The sequence below is a fragment of the Xiphophorus couchianus genome, chromosome 7 (genome assembly GCF_001444195.1).
Source record: "Xiphophorus couchianus chromosome 7, X_couchianus-1.0, whole genome shotgun sequence".
NCBI lineage: Eukaryota > Metazoa > Chordata > Actinopteri > Cyprinodontiformes > Poeciliidae > Xiphophorus > Xiphophorus couchianus.
In genome coordinates, this window is record NC_040234.1 from 2608838 (window position 1) to 2631136 (window position 22299).

General features: G+C 41.0%; 2 protein-coding genes across 2 annotated transcripts; both read right to left on the reverse strand.

Annotated features, from left to right (window-relative positions):
* Positions 1 to 5879: 5879 nt before the first annotated feature.
* LOC114148463 (gamma-crystallin S) lies at positions 5880 to 7277 on the reverse strand. Its single transcript, XM_028023791.1, has 3 exons — positions 7150 to 7277; positions 6683 to 6925; positions 5880 to 6285 (listed from the first exon to the last, which is right to left on the reverse strand). Exons 1-3 carry the CDS (start codon positions 7156 to 7158, stop codon positions 6013 to 6015), a joined length of 525 nt encoding a protein of 174 aa, XP_027879592.1. The 5' UTR covers positions 7159 to 7277; the 3' UTR covers positions 5880 to 6012.
* Positions 7278 to 10581: 3304 nt separating this feature from the next.
* tbccd1 (TBCC domain containing 1) lies at positions 10582 to 21594 on the reverse strand. The gene is made up of 9 exons (XM_028023723.1): positions 21398 to 21594; positions 18284 to 18348; positions 17929 to 18195; positions 17676 to 17834; positions 17416 to 17532; positions 16158 to 16407; positions 15877 to 16063; positions 14372 to 14902; positions 10582 to 12433 (listed from the first exon to the last, which is right to left on the reverse strand). Exons 2-9 carry the CDS (start codon positions 18344 to 18346, stop codon positions 12241 to 12243), a joined length of 1767 nt encoding a protein of 588 aa, XP_027879524.1. The 5' UTR covers positions 18347 to 18348; positions 21398 to 21594; the 3' UTR covers positions 10582 to 12240.
* Between the last annotated feature and the right edge of the window lie 705 nt (positions 21595 to 22299).

A 22299-nucleotide genomic window follows, 5' to 3' on the forward strand; every position in this document is an offset into this window, starting at 1 on the left:
TGCAAATAGTGGACTGGTCGCCCCGTAAAAAGTCATTGCAGAGTAAAGAATCGACTAGTCGTTGGTTCAACCCCTAATACAGTAACATTGTTAATAAATATCATCTTAATGGAATTGGCATCCAACCCCACAAAAAGAGCTCTAGTATCTAGAAAATTAAAGATATTCTTCAGCCGAGATTTAACAACCAACGACATAAGATTCAGCTTATAATTTGATGAATGATGCAGTTATGCCTCTTAAACTAATCCGAACCTCAAAACAATAATCTCAAAGTGAATTCATATTTTAAAAATATTTCACACAGGATTAACTAACAGTATGGCTAAAGCAGAAGGTTATTTTGGTTAGAATCTGAACGCCTGAAAAATCTTTTCTTACTGCTCCTATTTCTTTCTCTTCGCTTCTCGCATGACAGAAGACTCAGCCGTGCTCATGTGTGGTGCCACGTCACACAAATGATCTTAAGGTAAAAATTTAAGGGTAAATTCAAAATTAGTGAAAAACGTCCTTTTAGACCCCAGACCTTGCAGGAGTGGGCAACTCCAGGCCTGGAGGGCCAGTTTCCTGCAACTTTTAGATTTATCTCCACTTCTCAACACACCTGAGTCAAATAATGAGGTCATCATGAAAACACTCTGGAGAACTTGACTGCACTTAGGAGGTGATTCAGCTGTTGGATTCAAGTGTGTAGGACCAGGGAGACATCACAAATAAATAACTTGCAGAAATAGGTATACAACAATCATCAATTACCTGCAACATATTAAGTGTCAACTTTAGCATGTGGCATGCATCCATCAATACAAATACCGTATTTTCCGGATTATAAGTCGCTCCGGAGTACAAGTCGGACCAGCCATAAAATGCATAATAAGGAAGGAAAAGACGCACTGGTGTATAAGTCGCATTTTTGGGAGAAATTTATTTGATAAAATCCAACACCAATGTGACAGCCCTGCTGTGCGGTCCTGTGTGTGAGCTGTGTGGCCGGTAAACTGTTTGTCAATTAGGTCCTTGATTGTGGGAGGTGCTTCTAATTACATGGCCACCTGGACAGTATATAAGGAGTGCCGTTTCATTCATGAGTGTGGCTGGCCGACGCAAGAACCAGGCGCAGACAAGATCTGGACTCGGCGGCGGCGCCAGCAGAGCTGAGACCTGTGGGGCAAAACCGGATCCATGACTGGAGAAGGACCAGGCTGAGGGAGCGCTGAACTGTCACGTCTTGGGCTTCCGCCCATTGCACCCCTAGACAATTGGTTGTTTTTAATAAATGCCTCTGAAGGGCTTAAAAATGTTGCTGGTTGCCGTGTCCTCCCTATTTTTTGTTGCAGCCGTTCGAGCCGGGCTGTAACAACCAAGAACAGACATGTCATCTTGAAAGGCAATTTAAAATAAAAATAGAATAGAGGCAACAACAGGCCATCTGGACGCTTAGTGTAGCACTTTGTAAGCCATAAGTTCATTATTTCTTGATCCATCCACCCTTTCTCATTCACAGCGACTGCGACTGAGGGGGATAGGATTTTTGGCATAGTTTTTTGTTTGAAAATGACCATTGGTGGCAATTTTGATCCATCTCCACAACATGCCAGCACCACTGTGAAGTGTGATTTCTTGACCAGTTGTTCACACTCTTTTGCCCTTTCTCTGCAACACTCCAGCCCATGGGAATGTCAAACGTGAGGGGGACCTCGTCCATGTTAATAATATGATCCGGTGTCATGTTGTGCTCACTTACATGCTTCTCAATGAACTCACGGAAACTGTCGATCTTGACTTGGAAGTCTGCCGGCAGTTTTTGGGACATCATTGGCAGGCAGTTCCGAGATACTCGGTTAGTGCTCCATCATGTGGGATGCTTAGGCTTGCAGGTGAACATGGAGAAAAGCAGTCTGACTCCCTCACAGGAGACTGTGTTCCTGGGCATTGTCATGAATTCCATTTCATTGACTGCTTGCCCATCACCCCAGCGGGTGAACAGTATATTGAGCATGCTCCTGGAATTCAGGCACAGCATGGCACTGCCTCTTGTGGGGTATCTTTGACTTTTGGGCATGCTTACAGCTGCATCCACCCCAGTGCCCTTGGGGCTGCTGTCATTGCGGCCCCTCCAGATGTGGTTGAACAGCTTGAATCTAGACTCCACACGGAACACTCATCGTCTCAGAAGACTTCAGGTGGGGCCTCAGTGTCTTCAGTCTCTGTCCCAATGGAGGGTGAGGTTGTTTATGACGTCAGGGGTCCTGCTTGGTTCCCTCCCGTGTCGTCGGGAAGTTGTGTTTACGGATGCATCCTCCACGGGCTGGAGTGCAACCTGGCGGGGTCAAATGGCACAGGGGACATGGTCCCAGCGGCAGAGCAGGGAACATATCGATGTCCTGGAATTGCAGGCTGTACTTCTGGCTCTTCAGAGCTTTCTGCCAGGCTTGCAGGAGAAGCATGTGCTGGTGAGGTCAGACAACACCACAACAAATGGATCAAAAATTCCATTACAAATACATACTATTATTATTTTGAGTAAAATTCACATATACATACATGTACATACCTACACATATTTCTCTCTGCTACACAAGGCTTCTCTCCTGTGAGGATTCTTTGATGACATTTCAGATCTCCTGAGAATTTAAACTCCCTGTTTCAGTGGCTACAGACATAAGACTTCTCCTGTGTGTGGATGAGTTGATGACACGTCAGACTTTTCAGACGCCTAAAGCTCTTTCCATACACCTCACAGAGGCCATGGTCTCTCTCCAGTGTGGCCAGTGTCCATCCATCAGAAAAACTTGTCACACAGATCATTGTATGTTTTATTGTACGTTTTATAATCTATTTTCGTCTCTGTAGCACTTTGAGATTTTTTTGAAATGTAAGGTGCGTTATAAATAAAATGTATTATTATTATTATTATCACAGCAGTGACGTTTACTGAGCTTGACGATGCTGCCCTCTTCTTCCTCTTCAGGTGTGTCCAGAATCCTGCAGCTTTTGCTCTATGAAGCAAAAACAAGCATTTAATCTAGCGAGCCTAAATAGGTCTGTAGAAAACTGCAACATGCTGAGGTGACTTACATCTTCCACTGACGACATGTGGTTTTGTCAGATTTTTTTCTTCGTATATGAATGAACATGCATGCATATACTGTACATGCGTCAAGATGTCGCAGTTCTGGCTGCACAAGCAAAACATATGTGATGTGCAGAAAGTGCAAAGTGTTCCTTTGTGTTTCCAAGAAGGGGAATTGCTTTTTGAAGTATCATAGCAATTAAGCACAGGAAATGCTATGGTTCTCACACTAATATTTATGTTAGTGTGATGATGAACAGTTTTGTCAATGTGAAATTCATTCTTATGTTGATGTTTGGTTATTTTCTTTGGGACAAATTGGTTGCCATCAAGGTTCAATTTCAAATTGAACCTTTCAATGGAACACTCATGAGTAACAGGGTTCCAAAGGACTCTAAGAAAGGTCTTATCCTCGGAGCACTAAAAGCAAGATGGGGGGGCGTATGGCGTTTCGATGTCCACTGTAGTGGACACATGATATTTCAAAAATAAACACTTTTATTCCAACAAAGAAATGATTTCAGTATTCTAATTACCTTACAAAGATTGTGGAATTTAAAAAAAAAGGTGATTGTGCATTGATGAACAAATGGTTCCAGTGCGCCAGTATACACTAGGCAAACCACATGAAACTGGATTGAAGGTGTTTGTCTTCAACACTTTCAAGTTTTTTTCCTGACTACCAGGAAAAAGAACATATTTATATATATATGGCAAAGCATTTCATATTTTGACTTTCAGTTGGGTAAATGTTTTGATATTTCTTTCTGCCTAAATCTCAAATGAAAGGAGTTTTCTATTCAAGACAGGAGAAATTAATTTCCAACAACAACATTGTTTGTTGTTTCAATTGTTCAAGTTCATTGTTCAAATCAACACAGTTTCTTATTTGACTGTCAAATTATATTGGATTTTCAAAACAGTCACATTCATTGTTCATTACTTCTCAAGTAGAATACAAACCCTTTGCCTCACAATATAGATATTTGGGTGGGTCAATAGCAAACCATAAGGCACATCTATGCAAGTTCATCACCAAAAGATATAAAAATTACCAGAGATATTGTCCTACTATAACTGTATTGATTATGCCACGACGTCTTGCCAATAGTCCCTTTTCTGCAAAAATACAGCAACCTCAATGGCATAAAAATTACACCGAAAACAAGATTTACGTGACAGTAATGTGCAGGAAGACAACCAACAAAGAATTAAAACAGGAAGTACAGCATGCAGCAGGTGAAATTAATTGTCCCCTAATTGGGTGAATGTGGTCGTGTGAATCTTAAACTCTGAAAGCACCAAATAAACCCAGTAAAATCAGATTTAGTTGGTATATTTAGAAAAAAGTACAAATAATAATATTGTTATCTAAAATGATCATTTGTATAATATAATCCTTGGGTGACATTGTGCTCCACACTACATACCAGTTAGTGGCGGCGACGTAACAGCGGTAAATCAAAACTTTTGATGTTTTGCTTTGCCGCAAAACATCAAAAGTTTTGCGGCTGATGATGTCATCGTCATTTATGGCCTCAATTCAGGTTAGATTCATATTCATAGTTTAATCAATATGTAACTCAGGCTTTCCCTCTCTAGATCTGCAGCTGGTAGAAGACACCCTATGGACTCTGTGTTGTGTTGTTTTTTTTTGTGAAGATGGGATGTGTTCTGTGGAGAAGGGGAATCAGACACAGGGCTCTTAGTTGTGGGGAGACCTTGGTGCGTTTATTTCGTCCACCTTACAGGCAGTAAACACACTGTCAGCATTCAACCGTTTTCTTTTTACAAAATAATCAAAATAATATATATACTGTATATATACAGTATATATCACTTTCACAGCACCTATTGCACTTTAGACCTTTAAAAATTACTATATTTAGAACTACACTTCAAGCATAGATTTGCATCAATAACCATTTTCACACAAGAATTTTTAGTATTTATTGAACATTTCAATAATTACAATGTATCCTTTTGTTTCAGGCTCTGCACAACTGCTCTTTGAGAAGTGAGGTGATTAACTGTGAGGGGAGGAAAATTATTAGTGTAAGCTACTTAATGCTACTGGTTACTAAAACTAAAGTAAATCTTTGTGTACAATCTATTAAGTGTGGTAGTGCTAAGATGGAGTGACTCGCCTCTCTTTTCTGTGTTCTCTGTTTGTCCAGACACTATTTATATATTACAGGAGAGACCATGGAAATGTGGTGGGGAGTTGTTTGTGGTGTTTCATAACGGTGCTTATTGCGTAAGAATAAAACATAAAATAAACAAATAGAAATATGTGTGTGTTGGTATTTTTTAAAATGCATTTATTTAGATAACAGAAAATTGGAAATTAATGAAAGGTGGTTTCATTCTTCAGTGCAGACACTATTTAAGGCTGCAATTGTACCTTTGGTCTATCTTTATAATGTTCCAGAGTTGAATAAATCTTTGCTGCTTCCACCTTAGTCTGTCTCGACCTTTCTCATCTGAGTTTGCCTTTCAGAGTTTCTGTTAGTGGTTTAGTTTCAATGAAATTATGCTAATGAATATACTTTTTATCCCTTTCATTCATTTCTATAAAGTAAGTGTACCACTAGGGCACATTGGCTACGTAAAGTAATGACAGTGAGCGTACAAAGATTTGAGACTAATCTGATTTTTAAATATCGACAGAATGATCCACTGTTTATGAGCCACTATCATTCTCTAATAATTTTTGAAAGAAACAGCAATAATAACATTTCTAATCTCATGCTTGGATTTATGAGTTTAACAGCTCATATGAAAACTACAAAGACAAGTGATTTTGTTAATAATTTTATTTATAAGACCTCAGTTCAAAACCACAACTTGTTGGAAGTATGACATAACCACTTTACAGCAGTTAATGCCTCTGATTTACCTCCTTTATGATACTTGGAACAATTTGGATTGAGGTTTAATCATACTGTGAAGCGTCTGAAAGACTGCACCAAAGGACTGACGGCACCCCAGTCACCGGGTTTACGGTACTCTCCCTTCTCCAGGAAGTACTGGCGTCCAGTGTAATTTTGACACTCGTAGAAAACCCACCAGCCATCAAAGACCTTGCAGGAGTTGACCTCTCTCCAGCGGAACTTCTCCAGGAGCGAGGGGCAGTCCTCGGTGGCCTCCACGGCCTGGCCGCCGAAGTCTGCCTTCTCATAAAGCTGCATCTTGTACAGGGTCCCACTGGTCTGGAAGCAGAGGGGAACATGAGGAGATAGAGCGACACAGACGGGTGTATGAAGGGAAAAGGTGTTAGGAATGAATAGAGCAAGGGGAGGAGGATGTAAGAATAAAAGATAAAGGAGACTTGAAGGGCAGATGAAATGTCCACCAAGCAGAATTTCAGGTTACATCATATGAGCACAACCGTGAAATAGCAGCATCAGCTCACAGCTTTGATTTTTAGATGAGAGACACTGTAGACTGAGGGTCACACCGGGAACACATCCTTTATTGGTTATCGACTGAGCCCTGCAGGCACTGATTGCATAAGTGGCACTCCATGAACTCTAATATTTTACCCCGCACTGCAGTCATTGTGGTCCAAAAACCCAGTTAGTATAGGTCCAAAACAGACTGACTTACAAAATGGACTATCTTGCAGGAGCTGAGGCGGTCATTGAGTCCCATCCAGCGCTGGTACTCCGGGTACTCCCCTCTGGTCAGGACATATTGGTAGCCCATGTAGTTGGGCCTCTCGTACACCACCCAGGCCCCACTCTCCACTCGGATGGAGTTGCAGCGGCTCAGGTATGTGTGGAAATCTGAGCAGTCACTGTCACACTCATAACGACGACCCTGAAAGTTCTTGTCCTCGTAGAAGATAATCTGGAGGAAAACATTTAGTGTGTGAGATTTCTCCGATGTGTGTTTCTCATCTTAGAAAACAGTATGGATTACCAGAACAGATGTAGGTCTACCTAAAAAGCTAAAGAGACATGGCTTTTTCTGTAGACTTAACCATAATTGGAATATCCCCCCCCAAAAAATATTTCCCGGTCCAGAGCCAAGAGACGTTTGGAGCAGACACCCTGAACCTCATGCTAACTCACCCTGCCCATTATGGGTATATTGTTTGGGACCGCCTTGGTGATGCTGAGCGCGATGCTGGTGGATCCCCTGAGGTCTCGGTGTCGACTGGCCTTTCAGCTTCTGCTTTTTATACTCGCTCACATTTATAAACAGCAACAGTGTTAGTACAAGGGGAACAATCGCTTTGTCATGAAAATGAGATCCAAAAATTGAGTCAGTGATTCTAGTGCTATTCAGTTTTTCCAGAAAAGCATGGAAGGATTACGGCATAATGGTACACGTCCACTGGCTGGGTCCAAAGCCCACTAGCACATGGTGAGAGCCTGCCAGCTCATAACTCAGCTCTACTCTTTGGATTCATCCACATTCATCCATCCACTGGTTATGTAAAGCCATTCTGGTCTATTCTAATTTTTACAGAAATTGTGGTTAAAATAAGATTGTCATTAAAAACAAAGAAGTGCAATCCAGGAGCATCTAGACAAAATGTTACTCAGCAGCTAAGGGAGTGAAAATGATTCACATTGTAACACAAACGTCATTGTATTTTAGTAGAATTTTATGTGGTAAACCAGGACAAAGTAGTACATAATTATGAAGACTTTAGACCCGAGTCTCTTTCAGCTTTGCACATCCAGTGGCTGAATTCTTTTGAATTCTCTTCTCTCCAAAATACTACAACCTCAGTGTCAGATTGCAACATCTGTGAAGGTTGAATTTCAAGTCTTGCCACAGATTCTAAAGTTTATCAATGGATGGATAAATCCATAATCAATGGATCTGTGTCCTTCTAAGCCATGGATAAACTGTGAGCTGAACCGATCCATCGTATCTCTGGCTGGATGTTTGGGGTCGACTGAGGTCCTAAAAGTAAAACTATAGACAGACAAACAATATTTGCAGTTTATATCGGGTTTCCCTCCATGATTGACCTGTTCTTAGCTTCCTCCAACTCTGACCAGAGAAGTATTTTTTGGAAGAAGAAAAGGTGAGAGCTACCAGGATCCAATTCATGGGTTTCTTCTTGTCCAAGAGGGTGGGCTTTGACTTATTTCTACTGAAGAACACTGCCATGAATAAAGAGTGGGATCAAAATATCTCCCAAAAGGAACCTGACTGACTTCAACATGTTACCTTCACTTGTTAAAGAAATGTAATATATACAGCTCTGGAAACATAAACCACTTAAAATGATCACTTTCTCTGATTTGCCTCTTTATAGTTATATGTTTGAGTTAAATGAAAATTGCTCTTTTATTCTATGAACTACTGAGAACATGTGTCTGAAATTCCAAGCAATTTTTTATTTGCAGAAAAAAGAAATGGTCAAAATAGCAAAAAAGGACGAAGTGCTTTCAGACTTCAAATAATGCAAAGAAAATAAGTTCATATTCGTTTAGAGACAACATCAATATTTTAACTCAGGATGAGACCAGACATCATTATTTGGTGGAATAACCATCAGTTTTTCAATGGGGTTCAGTGCAGTGGTCTCTTCCATTTTTTTCCAAGAGCTGTATATCAAATATGACGTAAAATAAATTTCACTTAGTAATTGAATACATTGAAATTGGGTCTCTGGCTTTTTCTTTCTTTTATAAGGTTTATTGGCTGTTTTGGTTTTTATTTGAGAGTTGTCAGACACTAGAGTGGGTAATGAAAGAGTGAGAAGACGTGCAGAAAAGATCATCAGGCTGAGACTTGAACTTGTAGGATTCTGTCTCTTTAAAAACTCTGCCTTCAGGAAGTCATCACAACATGGCTCTTCCATTAACCTTTTAAAGTTGTCACCAGCGTTGCTCTGAGAAGTAGCTCCTATAATGAGCTCAGCAGACATGCAGTTCCACCAGGTCTTTGCTAATTGCTGCTGGACCGTCTGAAGGAGCTGAGTGGAGGAGTCACATGTTCTGTGAAGCAGAAGCTTTGAAACTGCAGATCCAAAGAGGAGCTTTGTCCTTGAAAGCAGTGCTCCTTTAAGTTTAGAAATACCCACAAATACGTATGAAAGGAAGATTTAACTAGTGTATTTTTGTCAAGAATGTAGATTAACATAGATTTAGCTCAAACGAGAGAGAAACGTAATGTTATGCATATAACTACTGTTCCCTTTCAGTCGATTCACTCGGTACAACAGAGCATGGGGCGTGATATCCCATACTCTATGTGTTGTACTGAGTGAATTGACTAAAAGGGAACAGGAAGTTCATTCTCCTTCATTAATTTTGATGAGAAGGATCACATCCCCAACTCCAACATCTGTCTGTTTGGTTTTCTAGCCAGGCAGTAATTTAAAGACCAAAACCAAATGACCTGGATTAGCAGAGCATGCAACAACTGATGGTGTCATCCAGGATATGTTACTGTGGAATATCATCTCTGCTGCTGAGATGTTGAGCTGTTAGCATGTCAGGACAGCCATAAGACTGTCACACAGCAACAGGTGTCTTTAGTCAGAGGGGTCTTCAGGCAAGACTGACTGCTACTGGAGATCCTTCCTCCCCACAGAACCACCAACCACAAACTTTGAACATACATGGATGAAATGAGTGACGACAACATTTAATTTCCCTTTGGGATAAATAAGAGTATTTTTTAATAGAATTGGAATAGCCACATTAGTACTTCCAGGAATGATAATCCAGCATTAGGATCATTATGGTTTCAGAACCTGGCAGCAGCAGAGCAGAGCAGGCGTTGTAGATCTAGCAAACTTTTTATTAGTTTCAACTTGATCATGAACAGTCCTGTACTTATTACAGAGCAGCTACAGCAGCAGGGACATTTAGGTAGCAGACATCAGGGATAAGGCCTGTTTTTTCAGTGTACACATCTTCAAATGCATAGAGCGTTTTACAGTAACTTCCCTCATCAACACAAAGCAGCAGCAGCACTGCAAAAACACTAAATCTTACCAACTATTCTTGGTCTGGTTTCTAGTGCAAATATCTTAGAACACTTGAAATAAGAGACGTAAATCTTCAGTAAGATATAAGAGCTTTGTTTTAAGTCAATAATTCCTTAATGTTGATAAAAAAGTTCTAGTTCCACTGGCAGATTATTTCACTTGTAACAAGGGAAAAAAGTCTAGTTATAAATAAAATAATCTGCAAATGGAACTAGTACTTTTTCATCAACATTAAGGAATTGATTAAAACAAGCTCCTTCGACTTACTGAAAAGTTACTTGTAAAATAGTTTGTCTCATTTAGAGTGTACTAAGATGTTTGAACTAGAAACTAGAGCAAAAGTATTTGATTTAGTGGTTTTGCAGTGAGTTCTCTGTGAGCAATGTGTCTGTTACACATCAACTGTAAATACGCTGGAAGCTGGTGAGTGCAAATAAGCTAGTGAGAAACACTTCGAGGTAATACATCTTCTAACGGAGGGTTTATGAAAAATAATCGACAGCTAATGTTCACAAATATTCATACATGTGAAATAATTGTGTTTGTAGCATGCTTGTTACTTGGCACATGTCATCCCAGCAGGTTGTTCCTGTTGTAAGAACCGGATACATCCACACTGAAACAGAAAAACAGCTGCCAGGAGGATCACAGTGCAGCACCACACACACCAACTCTTTCTTTTGTATCTCAACACTTTCATCCAACTGGCTGTAGATCAGCATCTGCCCAACCCTGCTGAGGGTAACTCAGACACAGAACCTGGGTGGCACTGAAATACAAAAATAAATAATAGAGAAGAACCAAAGAAGACAAATCGGACCCATTGGCATTGTGTGTGAAAAGGTGTATGTTTCAAAATAAAAGGTGGGAATTTTGAAGAAGCAACAAACAGTTTGATTTCCAAGGGGAAAATCTGATTCTCACCAATCAAATTTTAAAATCCAACATGGCTTCCACAGGTTTAAAATATGTTTATTTCTGCCTGTCTGAGTTAATCTGAAGCACTTTCACCTTAATGTGTTCCTGATTAACAGGCATAGAAAGGATCCTGCGATCCAGGTAGAGCTTTTAAATTTACAGTCTCAAAACTGCTTGTTTGACTAGTTTAATTCTATGAAGAGCAAAATCAGAAATACTACAATATCCTACACACTAGTATTAAACTTATCAATAATACATTGCATAGAGATCTATATTAAAAGTATCAATATCTTTTATAATTTTGGTAGTGTTAAGAGCATTTGTTGCTTTTTTAACTTAAATTAAGGTGAATTATCTTTAGGCAATCTTTCTTTTTGATTTTTCTGTTTGTACTACGAAACTAGTATTTTCACAGGATTATCAAACTGCAAGAGTCTCATAGTGATGGATACCGATCAGCTCCCGGTGTTTGGTCACCAAGTGGTGATTAGAAGACCATGAACAGGTTGTGGCATATTTTCCAGATCCAAGTTCTGATATTCTGGCTGCAGATGTAAATGGAACCTGACATAAAGACTCCACCAGAGCTTCTTCCTGGTTTACTGCTGCTCACTTTAGTTTCTATGGACAGTTCTAGGAATATTCTGCACTGAACTTCTGTGCAGAGTGCTCTCTGTGCGACACAAGGCAGGAAGTGCTGAAAGAACTGAACCTCACAGTTCGGCCAGTAACAGTTAATGTGCCTCATGTTTACCTTGTTACCGTGGAAGGTAGGCAAAGAATGTGGAGGCTTATGAAGGTTTAAACTATGTACAGTACTGGGAAGATAATAATGCCTTGTGGTGGAAAAGAAAACTAATTCTTAGAATTTTTCTTGGTCAACTGGTTTCACCTGGGTAAAAAAAACCAACTCACAACTCTTGTGGATTGACTCTTGTTCTACTTTATCTAATTTAAACAGTCCTTTGGCCGAACAAAAGGAATCGTTTTTTCTCTAAATGTCCATTGAACTCTTGTCATATTTTCCACAGTGCATTTTGTCAAGTGTTGAACAGCAACCTGTTGTTATGTTGCTCTACAACATGCCAATCTACTCCTTTGTCTGCTCTTTCATGTCGAGGACTCAGCCGCCTTTTCTGAGCCTGAAAACAGGTCACACCTGAACCTGCAGCGCAGCAACTGCCCGAACCAGAACCCGTCACTTGGCTCACAGGATGCAGTCTGCCTGTGCGGTGTTCTGGATCAGGTCAGAAACCTAACCCCTACACAGCAGCGAGTCACAAGCTCAATAAGCAGCAGTCGTCTGGACGGGTTTGGAGTCTTTAACTCGGCTGGAGTCTGTCGCCGCTGCATCCGAGTTCTTCTGAGAGTTGGTCACGCTTGGGATCAGGCTGTCCAGTTCCTGCCGGTGGCCAGTTTCCAAAAGCCACTCGTGGAACTTTAGCTCCACCAACTCCTGAAACTGTTGCTTCTGCTCCCTACAAACACACAACATCCAGGAGAAAAGGGTGAAACAGTCAGGAAAGAGTTTTAGAGCCCGCTGAGAGATTTCCCCTCCATCTGCCCCCTGCCCTGCCACGGGTTCACCAGTCTGTCTGGGTCAGACAGACTGCAGAAGCCAATAAATCAAATCCACATTGATCTTTAGGAGACATTTTCCATCAAACTCCTCCCTGGTTTACAGTGTACTGCTAAAGTATTCATACTCCTTAAAAGTTTTCACATGACAACATTGATCATGATCATTTTTTTGGAATTTTATCCAAATGAAGAGAAAGTAGCATAAAATGATAAAATGGAAGGAACATTTTGAAATGAAATAATTAAAAGGTTGGAGTCCTTTTACTCCAATAACGCTAAATAAAGTTGCCACACCCTTGGATTACCGTGAGTTAGTTTATCACATAAACTACAAATAAAATGCATTGCGGTTTGTGGCTGTGATGTGACAATGTTTAAGGGAAATGAATATTTTTGCATAGCACTGTAAATAGTCAGCTTAAAGTTGCAGTATGCAGCTTTTATAAACAATGTGTTTTTTAAATATGTTAAAACTGTCACCATGTCACAGTATAATGAGACAGATACCGTATTTTCCGCACTATAAGGCACACCTTCAATGAATGGCCTATTTTAAAACTTTTTTCATATATAAGGCGCATAGAATAGACACTACAGTAGAGGCTGGGGTTACGTTATGCATCCATTAGATGGAACTGCGCTAAAGGGAATGTCAACAAAATAGTCAGATAGGTCAGTCAAACTTTATTAATAGATTACAAACCAGCGTTCTGAAAACTCTGTTCATTCCCAAAATGAATAAACAGCTATTTGATTATTTTCCCCAAGGTAAAGTAAGTGACGTGGTATTTTTGTGACACATTTTATCTTTTAACAACAGCAAGGTGTAACATATAGTGGAGGGGAACTTTTCCTCGATTCAATAAACACGTAAAAAACAGTCTGATAATGTTACGGTAAATCAAACGTTAGTGCAATCACAATATATATCCACTTCCGCACCATTGATTGGTTCATGTTAAATTCTCTGGCTGCTGCTCTGTTCCCGTGTTCTACTGACTGACTGATCGCCTTGAGCTTAAACTCTGCGTCGTAAGCGTGTCTCTTAATAGGAGCCATTTTGGGGTCTTTACACAAAACCCAGCGTGCACCACGCGCTTCTTCTTCTACGGGGGAAAATGAAGTCGGCGGCTGCTTACCGTAGTTGTGAGACCTGTTGTGGCTCAATATTGGTCCATATATAAGGCGCACCGGATTATAAGGCGCATTCTCGGCTTTTGAGAAAACTGAAGGTTTTTAGGTGCGCCTTATAGTGCGGAAGGTACGGTAATCTCTTCGACCTCCTTCCAGTGCTCCTACTGCCATCTACAGAAACAGACGGTCGAAAACAGCCAAGCAGAACCAGCTCCTGAAACTGGAGGAGGAGGGGTTTGGCGTTGTCAATCAACCTTGTGTACATGTGCTAAATGGAACTACAGGAGAGCCATTTATCTGCCATCATTGTTGGCTATGCTAACTCCCCTTAGCATTTATGGTAAGCTCTGTTGTGGGTAACGAACTGTAGAGTAGCCAAGAAAAAGGGGGAGGATGTGAGCAGTGCTTGCAGGGGGGTAATTGCCAGCATTAAAACCCTCCTCCTGGCTCTGATTGGTTGTTTCGGACAGAGTGGTATTTCTGTAGATGACAGCAGGACCACAGGGGGAAGGCAGAGGAGCTTGATCTTTTCACAGATCATCTGTTTCATATGCACTGTGTATGTACTGTGACAACATAGTGACAGTTTTAACAAATATGTAAAAAAAAACCTAAACTTATTTTTAATAAAAGTTGCATACTGCACTTTAATAATCAATCCACCAAGCATGGAGCGCTGCCAGGCTTTTCTTAATACCCACTTGTTCAGTCGGGCCTCCATCACTGTTTTCTGCCAGCTCTGTATCCTTTTCTGCTTTTCCCTCAGTGCTGCCTGGTAGGCAGAGGGCAGGCCGCCAGGTACCTCGCACGTGTCGCCCTCCATCTGGAAAGGCACAACCAACGTGTGAAACTCGGAGGGGGGCAGCAGGCGGTAGCAGGTGCCGTCGGAGCCAGAGGGCGAGCTGAGTGGGGGGCTGGCGAGGCCCTCGGTTCCCAGAACCAAGGGCTGATCCCAGGCATTGGGGACCACAGCGAGCCCCACACTGGCCATGTGGTCCTCCAGGGACGGGTAGAAAATGTGGAAGGGACCCAGGGTTATCTCGGAGTTTCCGGGCAAGAGCAGCGGGCAGGTGGGGGTCAGGGCGTGGATAGTGCAGCGCGAGGAGGCGCCGATCACCACCCTGCCGGCAACACACACCACACGTACGTTCTGACAGCTGTGGATGTGGACGCTGGTCTGGACTGGACCCAGAACCACTGTGCTGTCACGGCATTTGTCCACACTGACGGATCTAAAGAACGCAACAAAAACATAACATGGTGAGTTCATGTTCCCTGGGAATGATACGAGCTTACTGACAGCGTTTCCGTTATAGATCTCACTTATCGATTCAATTCTCTATCGATTCTCATTGAGTTAGGAAATAACATCTAAATTCAAAATAAAGATAGGACAAGACGACCCACTGAATTTAAACATATTACTAAGCGGAGGAAGAGAAACTCATGTATGTGGGATATATGCACCAACATGCACCATGTTGTATTTGATTCAAACAAAGCTAAAGCTAGCTTACAAAATTAGAATCCTTCTGTCAAATGAACAATTTAACTTGGAGAACATCAACAGTTTTTGTGCAGACAGATCTGCATGTTTGCCTTTTCAGGGAGGATCTATCAAGACTCAAGGTGTATGTAGCTATGGAAACGTCGCTCAGATGTTATTTATTGTTACGTAATCGTTTTGGCGTCAGTCATTTTACTCCTCCCTGCTTCAGTGAAAGAGGTTCCTAGAAATGTGCGAGAGCTCTGAACCAGCATCAATCTGGCTGTCCTCAACTAGTCATTGTCAATAAAGTAGAACATTAATGAAAAGTTCATATATTTCAGTAACTCAGTTCACAAGTTGCACATTAAATATATTACTTCCCAATAGACAATAAGTAAAAATATAAATATTTCTATTAATGATGATTTCTTGCACAAAGCTGACAAAAGCATAATATTTAAGTTCAGAATATTATATCAGACCAATTAAAAATATTCTTAATGCAGAGGTGTGGGTCTAATGAAAATATGTTACCTGTTTAAAGGTTGTTTTCAAGAGTTGCTTTTAATCTAAGTGTGTGAATCCATATTCCAATTTATTGAATATGACTGTAAGTAGTAATGTGAGAAGGAGAACGCTCACACTGCTGGCGTTACACTAACACAAATCAGTGCCACTGTCAAATGCGCTCCCAGCATTAAGAGTAGCTGGCCACACCTGAGAGGAGATAAGAGGTATATGAAGGCATCAGAACATCTATGGATCTTGATGTTGGCACCAGTCAGCTTGTCGGATGTTTTAGCCAGAGTCTGTCTGATGACCTGGGACATGAGCACCATCTTGCTGCCGGGTGGGGCCATGTGGGTGTTGCGGGCTATCTTGGCTCTCTTCAAGGCTCCTTCCACTGGAATGAAAAGACAACAGGCAGGGAGTCAAACACTTCCAGGCAGGCAGACAGGAGGCTGAAGGAGTCTGAATGCCAGAAGACTCAGTGACACCTTGTTGGGCCCAGGCTAGTTTCTTCCCTGAGCGGAGGCAGGCGGTCATCCCAAAGGGGTTGAGGGTGAGGTTTTGTTGGAGACATGAGAGGAGTTTGTGCAGAGGGAAGGAGCGGCTCAAGATGGAGTAGCCAGACAGTGTTTGGAGCGGCCCTTTGGTCAACAGCTTGTGGATGGGCTGGATGCCTTTTCCATGGCCAACCGAGCCCTCCAGGAGGAGGCCTAAACTCTGCACGGCTTCCAGGGAGATCTGATGACAGAAGGGTAACTACAACGCTTTAAATCTTTCTACAGCACAGAAATTCAGAACACATCTGGTCAGAAAACATGCTGAACAAGAACATCTGTGGGCTTTAAAGGGGCAGTATTGTGTAAAATCAACTTTTTTGAGCTTTACCTCATGTTATAATATTATTCTCTCATCAGAAACATACCTGGAGTGTTGCTTTAATTCTTCCATGCATGTTTGAAAAACCCTTTAATCTCCCATGGCAACCATTCAACTGCAAAACACCTGGTTGAACCTAGCCCCACCTTCAAGGCACAGCTCCTCCTTGAAGCTTCCGCCTCACGGAGCAGCCCTCTCCCACTCAGCTCCTTCAGACTAGCCAGCAGCAATTAGCAAACACCTGGTGGTACTGCACAGCTGCTGAGCTCATTATAAGAGCTACTTCTCAGTGAAATTCTGATAAAAACTTTGTTAAACTGTTAATAGACGAGCCATGTTGTGATGACTTCCTGAAGGTGGAGTTTCAGGAAGCATAGGAGGTTTTAAAGAGACAGAGGTCCAATTTTAAGGCATTAAATTAGAGACTAAATTTTCTTTTAAGTCATTTTTGATATACAGCATTCTTTTCTAACAACTGAAATTAACATAATTACTTGATTGTGCTGTAGAATGGCACTATGTACCTGGAAAACACATGATACTGCCTCTATAAACTTGGCATCAGTAAGTCTTTATGATGTTTAGTGGGTTTATTTGATGACCTGAAACAACAAGTCAGGTTTCTTGGTGCTTGATTTCAAGTACCAAGAAACCAAAAAAAGTTCCTAAATATCAACACAGCAACCAGGTTACAGGCATACAAACAATATGCAAAGCTAACAGCTGTACATTGTCAAAAATATTTCTCTTCTCTGTCTTCAAACACACATGAACATGAGTGGCATCTCATTCCCAATTTATGGGATTTAACATGATGTTGATCGTTCCTTCACAACTTCAAGTCTTCTTAGTAAGATAGCAGAGACTCACCTGGGAGTCTCTTTGGGTCTGTCCTGACTGAGACAACTGCCCTGGTTCTACCAGCAGCTCCAAAATATCTGCCAAGTGGTTCTGAACAAACGACAGATGAGCCTGATCGTCCCAATTCTGCCAAACAAAGCCAGCAACAAAGAAGGGCTATAAGCGACAGATCAAAGAACCAGGGAACAATGATAAGACCTGTGCTTCCAGTTTCACGACATAAACATGCTACATTCAGTCAGGTCGGTCCTGTCTTTAGTGTCCGTCACCTTGTTCTGAGAGCTGGCCTTGGTCTCTCGCTCCGATGGAGAGGGGGAGCGAGCTCGGTGACTGGGCCACTCCTCACCAATCAGAGACGTTCGCAGAGACACGCGGTTCAGCTGCTGGATGTAGAGGAAGAGAAGGAACTGAAGCGTGTCCACTGACAACTGGGGACAAAGACACAACGGCTCAGCATCAACTCTGGGTTACATGAGAAACAATAATTGGTATTACTGCTCTCCACCACTGGTGTCCTCTTACCTTACTTCTTTGCTGGTCCAACTCGCTTTTGGAGGAGCACTGGGACATGCACTCTGCCCGCTCCAGCCTTTCCTCTGGAGTGTGACCCAAAAGCAGGTCGAATGTCTCAAAGTAGAGCCACGCCAGGTCTTCTGGAAGCTGCAGCTTTCCACAGGCGATGTGCCGCCACATGGACCAGCCCAGGACAGGAAAGCAGCCTTCCCGAGTTTGGACATAGATTGCCATCTTCCGGAGGTAGTGCAGGCTGAGCTTGGAGGTGGGAGCCACCTGAAAATGGACCACACTCTGGGTCATTTCACACATCGACACGTGTCTGGATGACGTCAAGCATTCAACTGGCTGTCAGTGCATTCACCTGCAGGGCACCCAGTAAGAAGGGCTCCATGCGTGGCCATATGCTCACACTGTCTGCCTCCATGTCTGAGAGGAGAGGGAGAGTTTTCACATGATGCACAGAAGTTATACACAGAACGAAAGTGAAATAAATCCATAGAGATTTAAAGAGGAGGAGCAAATACGAGTACCTATGTTTCCATCAATGTTTTTTTTTCTGTGCATTTTGGACTATCGCAATAGAAAAGGTAAATAGAAATATACTAATTCAAAATGACTTACTTAAGTTCACAATAAAGCTTTTTACATTGGTTTGAAGTGGCTTTTCCAAAAAAGAGTAAGAGTGTTAAAAGGAAGATGGAAACACATTTGCAAAATAAGTTATGAAGTGGCGAATCACAGTTCCAACCTTTAGCACGTAGGGGAGACCTGTCAGTCTGGATGGGAGTGGTGGAGTGCTCTCATACACTGCTAGCTCTGTGCCTTACTATAGGCATGAAACTCCCAAAAATTTCTAATTCCCACCCTCCAGCTCTGAGCGGAGGAGTCTCTCCATTTTTCTGAGATGTGTGGTTCATACTGATTTGTTATCTTTGCACCTGGTTTATTACAGCCATTTGTAGAGTCAACATCTGACAAAATCACGCTTTGCCTGGTTGATGCGCTCCAAACCAGTAGAAGGAAATGCATCTAATTCTCATTATCTTTTTTTGCAACATTTTAAAAGTTCGCTCAAAATCTGCATGACAATTGGATGGAAACATATTTACCTACTGCTACCAGCTCACAGGATCACAATCACACAACTGAAATCGTCATCCACAACGTCTCACTGACGATACTTGGATGATATGATATTTATTGAGATTTTATGTGGTAAATAACAAAAAAAATAAGCCATAACTGTAAAGCTAGCTGAAGAAATTTTTTAAAGGACTTTGAATATAAGGTTGGCCATTTATTGTATTGTTTAATATCTTGAATTTCTTATGAGAATTTTGATTCGTCGTTGACACAATAAATTCCAATTGATGTTTAAACAAACAACAAAACTGTCCTTATTGTTAGGATGATTAGTTTAACTATTGTTCTCCATTGTTTGTTCAACAAAGTTGTATCAATAAATATCAATACATTTAAAAATATAATTAAATGTAGTTACTGTGTGCTACCTATCATACTTCTTCTTGTGACTGGAGTCCTAAAGTAGTGCATAACAAAGAAATGAGTGTGTTATTTTAAGAGCAGCATTTGTATTTGTGCAGCTTTGATTGCTGTGTCATGCAGTCACAGCTATAATGTTACCTATATGTAGTTCTTATTGTCACTTTTATCACATTAGTAGTACCACAAAGTGCCCTGATAAAACTTTAAGTCCATATCACCCATTCCTATCAGATTTTTTCAAATCGCAGAAATCAAAACATTTTAGTGTTTATATGTAATTCTTCCCCCTGTAAAGTAATCCCTCAGAGTTACTGAGGGATTCAACAGAATTGAATTGATGCTGTGAAAATAAACTGAATTGAAAATTCAAAGCAGCTGATTGGTTTTAGAAGTTTTCTAGTTGGAGAACATTGTCAGAGAACACTTACTTTTGCTCTCCACAAATCAAGCCTTTGTAGAGTGACAAGAAAACAGAGTGGCATAAGCCATAAAAGTTCAGTTTACAGCTTGAGAATACGCCATGTGGAGGAAGTTGCTTCACTTAGATGGGAAAAAATTATTTTCTGACAGCTGAATTTCTCATGCTTTCACTTTGCTATAACATCCCTAATAGCTGTTTGTGTAGTATTCAGTAGTGCAGAAGTTTTAACTGGACTTCCTATGGAAGCCTGCTGGAATTCACAGAGCCACCGACAGCGACTCGTTCTTTCACAAATGTTAATAGAAGCGGTACAGGTGTTGGGTTTTATACACCTGCAGCCAGTTGAATGGTGACTCAGTTTTGGTAATGAAGCAGAAAATGGTAACCTTTCATAACAAATATTGTAAATCATACTATCATACTGTATGAGACCCCTGTAAGAAAGAACGCATGCTGTCCTTTAACATGGGAATCTAAATATGCCAGAAATGTTTATAGCACAACATGTGTGTGAACATTAAGTGTCAACACTGTTCCCATGGTTAAAAAATTTACATAGACTAAATTGTCTATGTAAATGGTTACACTGACATTTAACAGTTCTATTTTGGTCTGGTTATTTCATCCTGATACTCTGATCATGATTCTCTTTCCCCTCATGTGACTTTTTTTTTGCCCTTTGTTGTTCGGCCATATTGTCTTGATGCTTTTCTTGTGATTTGCTTTTTGCCTCTGTCATACTTTAAATTCAAGTACTTAATTTTTAACAAAGTACTGGCTCCACATTCGTTTTGCAAAGAAATCATTATGAGTTAATAATGACGGTGAGGTTTTTCTGTGCTTGGAGTTCAATTTAAATCACGACAGAAGCCAGTGAAGACCAAGTCAACTTTCTAGATATGTTGTAAAATAAAAAGCTCAGATTTATTTACCACGACAGTGTGCACAAGAACATATCAGTTTATAACTCTTATTTAACCTACTTACAATATATTTCTTTAAATATATCATCACTAGCTGCTGATTTAACTGCATAACCACAGCTACCTTCTATATCTTCGCCGTAGCAATGCTTTTTGGAATGAAGCAACAGTTAAAACCTGCAGATTAGGCACACCTACTTATTCCAGTTGGACAAGTATGCTTGTTTATTCTGAACAACATCATGATGTTCCTCATCATGATGTTGTTCAGAGATTTTGAGCTTCTTCTAAAAGTGGTAACACTTATTTGTGCCTTAAGTCTGAACACTGACGGTGGAATTGGATGTGGAACATAACATAGAAGTCTCCCCAGCTTTGCTTCCATGACAACTGCTGGTGTCATCCACACCTGACATTTCATCTCTTCGTAGAGCCACCTAACCTGAGCAGCTTTCTTTAGCCGCACCACAGTAGAAAGTAACTGAAATAAATCAATCATAAAACATTTTCGCGACGCAATAACAAAGGACAGCCAACTTGTTTTCCGAAAAGTAAACTTGACTAAAGTTCAGCTGCAAGCCGATGTTAGCTACAGCTTGGCTAACAGAGCTAGGAGCGCTCTTACCTCCGAACTTTGTCCCACGCAGGAAACGATGTGTTCCGTCCCTCGGGAGGATAAACTGCTGGGTCACGGTTTCATTAGACGAACGCTGATGTTCCGAGTATACTTGTCACGGCTTGTTTTCATTCACACACTCAGTAAAATTGAATATTCTTCCTCTTTGGCGCCTCCCTTCCCGACAAGCGTCGCGCGCAGCTCGCAGTAGCGCGCGCAGCTAAACTGGCTAGCTGGCTGGCTTCAGCAGGGGAGCGCGCGCCGCAGCCAGAGACCATTTTCTGATCGATTTCACGATAAAAACAACTCATATAATCATGTCAAGGTTGTAACTTTCAGTTTAATCGGCAGCTAACAGAATTGTAAAATAAATAAATAGACGAGGTCTTGTGTGGAGTTTTTCTTACACCGTTTTGTGTTGTTTTTTAGTCGCCAAGAAAGTCGGTTTTGGTAATGAAGCAGAAAACTTTTGTCACTTAAACCTGACAGTTAAAAGTCAGTCACCAAACACGGGTTACCAACACGTTGTGTGTATTTATAATTTTTCACTGCTGATATAATAGGATGGAAACTGGCTGATAGCAGGGCACAAAAAAATTAAGACTTCCTTAAAAAATGAGAGTGCAGGCTTTCTGGAAAATCCTGTTCTATTGCAAAATATGGTAGGTTGCTGGATAAAAGAAATTTCTAGTTGTTTATTTTTGGTGGCTCAATCATACTATCACATATAACAATCATTGAGAATTTGAAAACACTTGCTTTGTTTGCCAAAGTTATGAGGGGGGAACCAAATATTTTAGCTACCTGAAATAATCTGTTCCATACGGAAGAGGATTAGGGCCACCAAAAAAAAAAAAAAAAAAGAGTTCTGACTTTAAAGTCAGAACTCTTTTTTTCTCGGTGGCCCTAAT